The 11,680-nt window shown below is 36.2% G+C and overlaps 1 protein-coding gene across 2 annotated transcripts; it reads right to left on the bottom strand.

Annotated features, from left to right (window-relative positions):
* Positions 1–6,799: 6,799 nt before the first annotated feature.
* LOC113766949 (2-alkenal reductase (NADP(+)-dependent)-like) lies at positions 6,800–11,631 on the bottom strand. 2 transcript variants are annotated; one of them, XM_027311109.1, is made up of 6 exons: positions 11,306–11,631; positions 10,704–10,881; positions 9,648–9,814; positions 8,994–9,076; positions 8,236–8,644; positions 6,800–7,579 (listed from the first exon to the last, which is right to left on the bottom strand). In XM_027311109.1, exons 1-5 carry the CDS (start codon positions 11,537–11,539, stop codon positions 8,266–8,268), a joined length of 1,041 nt encoding a protein of 346 aa, XP_027166910.1. In that variant the 5' UTR covers positions 11,540–11,631; the 3' UTR covers positions 6,800–7,579; positions 8,236–8,265. The 2 variants fall into 2 exon arrangements, with proteins under 2 accessions (XP_027166910.1, XP_027166909.1); XM_027311108.1 differs by lacking the exon at positions 6,800–7,579 and having other exon boundaries at positions 7,985–8,644.
* Positions 11,632–11,680: the final 49 nt, after the last annotated feature.

Here is an 11,680-nt window from a genome sequence, read left to right as displayed (position 1 = left end):
TACGGTGCCCCTTTTTCTGCATTTTTCTGTGATCCTCCGGGAGCCTTTAGATGGCTTTTGCTTCTAAAAAATTTTGAGTTGTCGGATGAAGGGCCAGATGGCCTTGTACTGTGCCAATCTGATGGAGCAAAATATCGGGCAAAAATGACCGGAAAACCCACTGGAAAAAAAAAACTGCATTTTTGTTTCTTGCATTCTGTTGGTACGCTGCTATTTCCGCGTTTTTTTTTCACAGCATTTCATTAAGTCCTTTACTGGATTTTTCCTTTCTCTCCAATGAGTTAATAATAGTAAAAATAATGATTTTAAGGGAACAAAATAAAAATAAAATTTAAACAAAGTCAACTACAAAGGAATAAGAATGCCGGAATTTTGTGTTTGATTGATGATGAGTATTTTCAATGAATTAATAAAGGAAAATGATTTTTCTTGATCACAAATCGAAACAACGCAAAAGCAGCGAAAGCCAAAAAAAAATGCTAAAAATAATTTTTCCCTTTTTTTTTGATTGATTGGCAATTTCCTTTTATTTTCACTAATTCCAATTTAATTTGAACAACAAAATTTCATAAATTGAATCTAAAGAATTAAAGTATATTTTTGTGAGTAATTTTTTCCTCTTTTCTGATGAATTTTGCGCCAAAGTGTCTTAAAAAATGAAAATAAAAAGAGACAAAAAAAATAAATAACTAACATGAAAAATAATAGCAAATAAAAATAAACTAAAAATTTGGTGTCTACAGTTGCCATTCTTCTTCTGGATAGATGCTCTTTGGCATGACCTCTTCTTGTGACCAAAAGATCCACAGATTCCATACTTGAATCTGCTCGACCTTTTTGGTTGTGATATAGATTGTCCTTCATCATGTTCTCTTCTCCTGTTCACCTTTGGTCTACCTGGAGCTCTCCTCAAAGGAGGAGGCAAGACTGTTGAAGAGGTAACATGTGGCATAGGTGGCCACATCTTCTCATCCGAAATTGGATGAATCATACTTGCATATGTCTTTAAGTACATATCTCTTGAGAACCAATGGTCACAATAGGACTCCAGCTTCTGTCTCTTGTAAATAATCCCCAATGAAGCATACTTACAAAGAAGTCCTGAAATTTGAAAAGTTCCACAATCACAACTTTTAGCTGGTAAATTGATTGTGTAAGACCTGTTCATATTCCCCACTTCAAATATGTCATCACTTGCCATAGTGAGTTAACATTGTCTTCATGCTTGTCCTATTTTTTGTAGTTTATCCACCATCTTTGGGGTGACAACAGTGGTTAGTGCGCACCCGTTCTGATATCTCTTGTGCATTTTCTTCATGAACTTCTTCCTAAGCCCCTCAACCAGTGTCAAGATAGGTTTCCTTCTTAGCTCACCTACGTATGCATTAAAGGACTCAGTGCAGTTATTTGTGACCTGATCACACTTAATTCCAGTATTAAAGGTATATCTACACCAAGTTATTTTGGAAATTTTCTTCAAATATTTCCAAACTTCTATGTTTAGCTCCTTTATGTTGGCCATGGCTTCATTATGCCCTATAATGTCAAACCTTTTTGCTGCTCTCCAGAACAGGTTACTGAGCAAAATACCAGGAAATTGAGCTTTAAAATTGCTGCAGATATGCCTATAGCAATGCCTTCCACTAGCAACATGCACTATCTCTTCATAAGCAAGATTCAAGCCCTAAAATGAAAACCAACAAATTATATTGTTACACTGATGATTAACAGAATCAGAACTGAACAAAACTATTGCAGAATGAATGTACCTTTTGCCTGTCACTCATGAAAGTTAAATGACCATTCTCTCCAAATGGCCCAAAGAACTCCTCAAAGTAATGGAAAAACCAACTCTAGATTTCTTTATTTTCACGCTCAGTCACAGCAAATGTAATAAGAAAAATGCTATTGTTAGCATCTAAAGTAACTGATGTGAGAAGTACACCACTAAAGAGACCTTTCAAAATACATCCGTCAAAACCAACAAAAGGTCTACAGCCTTCAACAAATCCACTTCTTAGAGTTTTGAAACTAATAAATATTCTTAGAAATCTTGGCTCAACAAGGAGAGTAAGCCTATCATACTGTATTTTGCAGATGCTATGTGGATTGTATTTCCTGAGGAGTTCTGCATACTTTGGCAATTTGCTGTAGGATTCATTATGATTGCCTTCAATCTCATTTCTTGCTTTTGAAAGTGCTCTATAAATCTGCCATTTGCTTTGATGCACACCATATTTAATCATCTCTGCTTCTACTCCTTTGGTGGACATGTTAGGGTGAATTCTCATGACTGGTACTAGTTTCTTTGCAATCCAGTCCGCTGTAACTTCTATGTTCTTCCTATCCATCACACATGTATGTTCACCTTGGTAAGACTTAATCATAAAGGTGATGGAATCTGTTACTGGTGATGCATGAATTCTCCATTTGCATCTTTCAACGCCACAAATAGCAGTTACTCTACTCTTTTCATCCTCACTCTCACAATAGAAAATCCTTTTTGAATTACATAGTCCTTTAAAGCTACTCTAAATGCATTAACATTAGTGAACAACTAACCTTTCTTAAACTCTATGTCTCCTTTTGGGTTGTACGTTCACATTTTTTATTTCAAAGCTTGCTTAATGGGGTCACATTTTTCCTTATTTTTAGAATCAGGAACAATATAACCCTCCTCATTGTCATCAAAATCAGAAAAGGACATGTCAGTATTCTCACTACCTACCAGAGACATACTATCAACATCTATGTCCTCCTCATTGTTACTATACATGTTGTGAAACCAGCTTGAATTAGAGCTGGTATCATTATATTCACCTTCAGAAGCATTAATCTCAACAACAGATACATTGTCCTTTCCTTTTTCTCCTAAGTTCAAATGGTATTATGACCATTGTCAACTAGGGATGATAACGGGCACCCATCCCGCGGGGGTCTATTGGGGCGGACACGGGGGGGGGGGGGGGATTTTTCCCCCGTTTAGAAACGGGAGGGGGCGGGGGTATACTCTCCCTCCACACCCCCTGCCCCGCCACCCATTTGAAAAAAAAAAGATATATATATGTGTGCATAATTATATATATAATGATATTATCAATTATACTACTAATTATACATGTCTATTAATAAAAATTATTATTTATTTATACTAAATTTATTAATACATTTATATTAAATTCCTAACTACACTTAATACAATAACATTTTTTTCGAAAAAAACACAATAATAATTTAGTGATTGTATTTGTATCAAAAGTAAAAACTTGATTATTTTAGTTATATTTGTTTTATCATATTAGATTGTATTCAAATAACTTTTGTTTAATTATTTTTATGAGTTTCAATTGTGAAGTTGCAATGAATAATAATTTGGTTATATGTTGATATTTTAGTACTTGATTATTTGATCAAATTTAATTATAATAAAATTATATAATAAAATTTTTTTAACCCCACGGGGGAAACGGGACGGGGTGGGGGCAAGGCGGGGCAAGCGGGGGGCGGGGGACGGGGCCCCTATTGTCAACCTCAAGATTAGTTTGATCATTGGGTATACCATCCATATCCAGCACATGCACATTAATCACCATTATAGACTTATGCATTTTGAACATTTCACTAACACTATCATCATCTGTAATATCAAACATGTGGCCTGTCTTAGGAGTTAGGCACCTCATGTGTATTAACTTATTCAGATGCCCAGGGACTTGACTAAATACCTTTTCGGCAACATCAAACAGCAAGTTAATGTAACAGTAACCAATTGGATCGACATTTGGAATTCTTCCCCTCATAGTGGATAGATATGTCATAAGCAAGAAGAAGAGCCATCCTAAGTTTCAAAAGAGACAATTATTGAGCAAGAAGGAAATCACAACACCTTACAATTGTACTAAAATGTTCTATATTTGTATCATAGACTAGTCATGAACTCAGACAATGACCAATGCACCATGTTTATACAAGAGTTGTGAAGATCAAAAACAGATCATGATATATCATCCATTGATAAACATGTCTTAAACAATTGGAACAGCAGAGCAACAAATCTTAAACAACTGGAATAGTAGAGCAACAAGTCGTAAACAACTAGAATAACATCACATGCATATGCTATTGATTATTACTGACATATTCAACTGATGATGCAAGAGCTAACATACATTCATTGCAGTCAGGTTTTGCCTTATTATCATACAAGAGCTAACATGCAAATTCTGTGCCTTCAAGTGACAACATCAGAAATAATTTACCTGTACAGCTGTGATTCTTGCAAATTAATTGGAGTAGATGCTCAGATTTTGGTTCCTTTCTACTGTCTATTGTGCTTCCTCTCTCACGGATATGAAACCTCTCATGAACTAAGCAAAAACTCCAGCTTCTTCCCTTATGTTTCCTTCCCTCAATGATCACAATTTTATCAGTCACAACACTCTCTTATGGAGCAAGTAGACAGCTTGTCTTCTCAAGAGCTGTCAAAGCACATATTGGCGCCAATGAAATGGCGCCATCTTCCTCCTCTATTGGTGCCTTGTGGTTGCCTCTACAAATAATGCTTAAACATGCTCCAAGTCTAATCAGACAAGGACGGACTCTCAAGTACTTTAGTTAGTTAGTTAATTAGTTTAATTAGTTTAACATGCAAATAGTTTAATTAGTTTAACAAATGATTTGTTGGTTTTGATGAAAATAATTAAACCTTTCATCTGGTAACATGAAAATAATTAGGCTAGCCAAGTAAATTCACACACTTTTACCTTAACAATAGGCCCCAACTTTTTTTAAGAGAGGTCAGTGCTATTTCAAAAATTATAGAGGAGGTAAGTGCTAGTGTCAGAAACCTCAGGGGAGGTTTCTGCAATTATCCCTATATATATGTATATATGTTACCAAATATAAGAGCAAATCTTAATCTTATTACTAAATACTAATTGGTAATTACTAATTAGCTAACTTAATTATAACTATACCTAGAAGTCAAATTTTGTTGGAATTCGATATGTTGGAGTTTAGCTTGACAATTAAATTGAAGGTCTTATTTATTTCAATGTTGCTTAAGAATTGACATTATGATCTAAGGATTAGGATTATGAACCCTTTTTTTTTTGGCATATCATGTTTGTTTGAGTTAAGTTGATTGATTTTTGTTGGAAAAGCATACGAGATATTATTTTGTTACAATAATATTTTTAAAGAAAATTAAAATATTTTAACTCATTATTGATATTTTGAATTTCAGATATGACCAAATTACCGATTCTCCGATCTAATTTACCAAACTAAAGTTGGGATGGTAATTAGATATTTGATCTTAAAAAATCGATTTTCAAATTAACCAAAAAAATTTTCTACCGAATTCCTGATTATTGGTCGATGAACACCCCTAGTTGTGGGGGCAAAAAAAAGAAAAGGAAAATAAGTATTGGAGGTAGAAAGGCGGAGAAGGAAGGAGAGGAGGAGGAGAAAGAAGAAAAGGCAGCGAGTGGTGGATAAAGATGGCAAGGGGTGGTTATTGGGATGGGAAATCCTTTCCCCACCCTCATTGAGTTACAAAATATCTTTCCCCACCCCCACCCATCCTCTTGCCCCTTGTTCCATCCTACCCCGCTCCCACCCTAGGAAAGAAATTTCCTCTAAATTTATTATGCTATTTCAATAATTCAATTTAGAAAACACTAATAGACCATAAGATACTTGATTTTGTCTTCCAAGAATGAGAAGTTGATGATTTTGGTCACCTTGACATAGGTTTTAGAAAATCAAGCAACTTGGAACCGTATAGCCTGAATTCAGATGATTTAATTATTATGTTAAAATTTAAAGGGTGATTTTGTTTGCATGAAAGGGTCGCCCAGAATTAGAATTCAAAGGTATCACATGACCTGCTTTTGATTTTTGGCTTTTTTGGCAAAAAAAAAAAAATCTAAAATTAGTTTTTTACAATTAGTTGAGAACACAACAAATAATTTTTCAAAAATCAAAATCTAAAATCAGGTTTCCAAAATTGGTTGAGAACAAGCTCAAGAAAGTGAAGGAAAATGGGGCTACGCAAAAGAAAAAGGGGGAAATTAGGGAGGTGGACTTAGATTGTGTTCTAATTGGCTCTATGGCAACATTAATGTTGGGTCAGAAGTTTGGAGAAATAATGAAGCATGTGGATGAGGTGAATTTTGCATTGGATGGATTGAGTTCGTAAGGGTTTGAAGGGGAGTTTGCTTGCTTTGTTGTCAATATGTGGAAGTGCTCAACAGAGGGACTCGTGTATTTTAGACCTCGTTTGGATTGCTATTTTTACAAATTTTTATATAAAAATGTTTTGTAGCAATTTGATGGATGTTGAAGTAAAAAGGTAATTAAAAAATGCGTTCATAAAAAATGTAAAAATTTTGCTATAAAAAACAATAATCTAAATAAGGCATTAATTTTTATCTAATTCACTATGTAAGAGACGAGACGGAAGATGGGACAAAGGTATGCTCCCTTGTCCTCTGGCCCGTCTTTTGGTGGGAGGAGAAAAATCCCCCCATCCCTGTCCCAATTCTTGCCCCTTTCATCCCCTACAGGATGGACACTCATTCTTATTGCCATTCCCATGGAGGTGATGGCGGAGGGGAGGAGGAGAGATGGAATAAAGCAATATAATTTTTAAATCTTTTAAAAACACTCCAAAAAGAAGAATTTAAAATTTTAAAATGCCTTAAATATCGTGAAACTGATAAAATAAACTATTAAAAATAGAGAATAAAGAGAGTAAAATAAAGACGGAAATAATGAAAATATTTCTATTATTCACTAATCAGATGTTTCAAAAGTTTACACACAGTACCTATAGCTACCTGTACATTGCAGAAAGCAAAACACTATCAATACAACTCACTAGATAGAGGATGGCTAATGCCTATCAAAAGCACTTGTGGGAAATACCATATTCAAGGATCAGCTTACAGATTTCTTTGGTTCTGGAGACTCCTCTCCAGGATGTTCCTGTGTGCCTCAGTGCTTCAACTATGTTTGTCATGATGCCAACTGCAGAAAAATGTCTCTCCTGAAAAATTGCTTCATTTCTAGCTCTCCACACATAGTAGACCGTAACAGCAAGAGCCAGCCTACGGAATTTATCCACAAGTGTATTTGACTTCCAATGCTAACATAGCCAACTAAGTTCCACAAAGCAAGAGTATGAACCTCTGAAAACAGAGCATAAGGCACATTTTTCACTCAAAAGATAGGAGTTTGATAGACTTCTCTGCACCATTACATAAAACACAGTCAGAAGAGCCTTTCAAACATCCTAATCTTCTCATTTTATCTTTCGTATACAATCTCCTTGTACATAGCAGCCACAAGATAAAAGAGAACTCGGGCATAGAACTCGGGTATGGATCCCTTATCCCAAACCAGTTTATGACAAGGAACATTATTTCCAGCAGGACAAAGAACTTTTAAAGCTGATCTAACTGTAACGCATCTGGTACTGCTAAGCAACCAGATAGTAGCACCATCTACATCAGGCACAGCAACAAGCTCACAGGGAGTGAGCTGCTGAAGTCTCTTTACTGAAGTAGCATATCTCCTGCCACAGGGCACCATTTCCCATCCAGAATTATAATTCTCAAATTAAAAGGTTTTAAAACATAGTAGACAGTCGTTGCAAGATTTCGTGCAGACTCTTTTCTCAAATGAGCAGCTTGGTTTAAAATGCATGTGATTTGAATGGAACAAAGACCTTTGCATACCTTTAACTAAAGCATCTCAGGTAGTTTCCATTTACTACAAGCTGTTGTTCACTATGTTGTCTCACTAAAGAGAAGTTGATGAACCAACTGCTTAGTTTTTAGTGCCTCAATTGGCAGCTGAACTATTTTCTCAATTTTCTCCCTTTTCCTCGCAACTTTAACTGTACCTATTTTGTTAACACCCATAGGATTCTGAATAATTTATAGAAGTCATCTGTTTTTCCATGTCAAGTCTGTGGAAATAATGCAAAATGCTGCATCTGTCATTCTTAAGGTAATTTGCTGTTGATTAATATCTGTAACACAGAAAAGCAACAACTGATCTTTCCTGTACTCAACAGACCACAAAAAGATTAGATTAATGCTGCTACTGGGCTCTGAAAGCACTCCCGTGAGTTCCACTCGACACACATTATTATGCTTACAACAGCTACTATTTGCTTCCCAGCATTGCATGAGATACCAAGAATACAAGACAAACCAAAGCACAAACCTTGAAAAGGACAATTCTAGATGATGTACACTATCCACGGGTAACAGCTACCACCTGCTTCCCAATGTTGCACCCCGAGAATAGCCCTATCAAAGCACGCGGGGCATTCTCAAGGCCTTCAGCTATGTCTTCCACATAAGTGATCTTCCCTTCTTTTATCTGTGGGATAATCATTTCCAGGAACTTAGGATAGAGATGATAGTAATCAAACACTAGAAATCCTTCCATTCGAATTCGCTTGGTGATCAAGCACATCAGATTGCGAACTCCTTCTGGCTGCTCAAGATTATATTGTGAAATCATGCCACAAGCAGCAATGCGGCTGTGGAGGGTCATGTGTAGAAGCACGGCATCAAGCATCTTTCCTCCTACATTATCGAAGTAAATATCAATACCATCTGGAAAATACCTGCAAAATCAAGATTCAAGTAAGAAATCTACATTCTTCTAGCTGTAGAAAGTACGAAGACAAATTGGAGATCACCCTGATGTCATGTGGCCCCAAGTAGTTTAACAATGTAAAAGAAAAAAAAATGAGTGCCAACTGTGAAGAGATGGAATCAATCTTGAGAATCTGAAAAGTCCATTTTGACCTAAAAAATACCATCGAGGGGCACATCAACACGCTGTCTCTGAGTAAATCATCCTCTTCATCAAGAACTATGCTTTTCCAGCGAATAATATGATTCCAGAGAAAAAGCAGATTTTAATTGTTTTCTCTCAAATCCTCATTAATCCCACTGATAGGGAAAGCTGACCTTTTAAGAGCTGCATTTAAATCTGCCTCTTCTTTATAGTTAAAAGCTTTGTCAAACCCGAACTTGTTCTTCAATAAATCAACCTTTAAAAAAAAAAGTCAATAGCAGCAAGAACAAATGAGTTAATCGGTGTTCTTGGCTTTTAGATCTACATAGCGGAATCAGCAGAACACTATTCTGTAAAAAATAAAATTGTGCCAAATGCCTGATGCCGGTCATTAGGTACATAGGGCAGTAAAAAACATGAAGCTAAAACATTTTTTTAAACTTTAAAGCTAAGAAAGGAGTTAAACATAGTTGACAATCCAATTTGGTTTATAGAACCTACTCCAAGATTACTAGTAGTTACAGGTCATACATAGGTTTATTTAGCTTTCATTTCAACAGGTCTGACATGAAGTTTGAAATTATCAAGCAAGAAGAAATGCAATTTGTTCAAACTCAAAGAACTCATCACTTGCTTAGTTGCCTATGGCATTCTAACTTAAGCAGCTGAATATGAAAAAATCTAGAATTTCCAGATTGGTAGACTTTTTAGCAGAACTATTACAAGTTTGACTATCATTTAAATCCAATTGTATGAAGAGACTCAAATAGTTTCACACCCCAACCTGGAATTAGGAGAAAATGAGGTGGACCTCTCAAGGCACTCACCTTTTCTTTGCTTCCAGCACTTCCAACAACATAGCAACCAAATAACTTTGCAAATTGCCCAACAAGTTGGCCAACAGCTCCAGAAGCGGCTGAAATAAAGACACGTTCTCCTTTCTTAGGAGAGCATACCTCGAAAAAACCAGCGTAAGCAGTCATTCCGGGCATACCTGTTAGCGACTCGAAGCAAATTACACAACCCATGGCAACAATAAGTCAGCAGGGAAAAGAAAAGGGAGGGGGGTGTTTGGAATATCACTTTTCAAGTAATAGAAGGACAAAAATTATGCCTAATAATTGATGTAAATGTTTTATCTTATGAGATAAATTTTCCGCAAGATAGTACATTCAGACATAACTGCAAATAGATAAGTAGCTCAAGAAGCTCCCATTACTGTCAAGCTACATGATCTGTTAGTGGAACATCATCTAGAGACTAAGTATTCATGAAGAGAGCCAGATAGTAAATGAATAAAGGGGTGAAAGACTTCGATTACTAGCTCATAGCTATAGGCAGAGCTAATAAATTACAGGACCCTTGTCCTTTTAGAAAGATGGAGATTTTAACTTTTAAAGAGTTGCAAATGGAAGGAACTGCAGGGTTAGAAAGGACATAAGAGTCTATCTTATTTTCAGTGATCATTGTTATTGCTTACAATAAAATTTTGCACAAAAATGGAAAAATGCTCCTCTTTTAAACATTTTAACCAGCTGCATGATGTTTCAATATGCTCTCTCTCTCTCCCACTGCACCCCCCCCCCCCCCCCCCCCCCGCGGGCGACCGCGCACAGAGGTAAAGCTTGATAAGGCTTCCAGGAAAAAAAAAAAACATTTAAGATACCAAACTGGTATTGAACTTGAACACAAACATCTGTTGCAGAGCAATTCATCTCAATACTCATATCTGGTGCAGGAAGGATACTCTATGCAATTGCATTGAAATCAAGACATGCTAAATTCAACACACGAAACCAAAATGTTACTTTATTTTGTCATTGCTCACCAATTAAGGGAACACAATTTCACTACTGAAAAATGTTATTTTTTGATAATCTCACCCAGGATGCCTGTATAGTAGGACAGAGGCACATCTGTGTGCTGAATCTTAGCAAGACTTTCTGTTGAAGTGATAATGCTACGATCTTCCCATGTAGTCCTTCCCCAAACCAGATCGCCTTTGTTGAAGTTTGGATGAGTAGAATCCAAAACTTCAGCCACTCCATATCCTCCTATAGGCTACAATGAAAGCAATGACATCAAGTTATTAGCTTGACTTACTGACAAAAGGTCAAAACTTTCGAATAAAAAATTCAGGGAATTCAGAATTTGTTCTACTTGAAGATATAGATATTCCAAAACTTTCAGTACTCAACCATAATCCATAACCAATTACCATAAAATAATATCAACTAATTAATTAACTATAGACGCCCATCACTGCATATTCTTTGAGTACATTCTACATAGTTCAATTCCACGAGATGCTCCCAAACAAACAGCACAATTAAGTAAAAAATATTCAAAAAAAAAAAAGAAAGAGAAACAATAAGATAATCATCCAAAAGGACCCCTAGCAACAACAAATCAAAATGAAAAAGAAACTTGGCAGAATTGACATTTAATATTAAAATATTATTCAAATCCGTATACTTCTACTTACGGAGCCAGGAGTAAAGGACTCAATGTAGCTGCCTTCCATCTTCCTCATGCGGTTTCTCATGTAAGGGTCACAAGACAAGTAGAGATTCTTCACCAAAATTGCCCCCGAACAACCTTCCGGGAGCTTCAGCTGGGTTTTGGTGGTTCTGATTTCCATATCACTCTCTTTTGGAAAACCACTGACATAGTGCTTCAGTATCACCTGCTTGTTCTCCGCTACTTCTTCTTCCGCCATTTCTGAAATGCTCTCCAAGATTAAACTGGTGGCGGTAATGTTGGTGCCGGCCCCGGTGGACTGGTGGCATTTAAGGAGGATGTATTTATATAGTGCGTGTAGTGAGGGTGTTTGACAGGACAATTGTTAGTTTTAACTGTT

The sequence above is a fragment of the Coffea eugenioides genome, chromosome 3, assembly GCF_003713205.1.
Source record: "Coffea eugenioides isolate CCC68of chromosome 3, Ceug_1.0, whole genome shotgun sequence".
Taxonomy (NCBI): domain Eukaryota; kingdom Viridiplantae; phylum Streptophyta; class Magnoliopsida; order Gentianales; family Rubiaceae; genus Coffea; species Coffea eugenioides.
Note: the sequence above shows the minus strand (reverse complement) of the source record. Positions and strands in the feature narration are given on the sequence as shown.

Coding starts and splice junctions, on each gene's coding strand:
- LOC113766949 (XM_027311109.1), bottom strand. CDS start 11,539: ATGGCGGAAGAAGAAGTAGCGGAGAACAAGCAGGTGATACTGAAGCAC. Junction 10,882..11,305: donor AGTCCTTTACTCCTGGCTCC/GTAAGTAGAAGT, acceptor CTTTCATTGTAG/CCTATAGGAGGATATGGAGT. Junction 9,077..9,647: donor GTGCTGGAAGCAAAGAAAAG/GTGAGTGCCTTG, acceptor TTTTTTTTAAAG/GTTGATTTATTGAAGAACAA.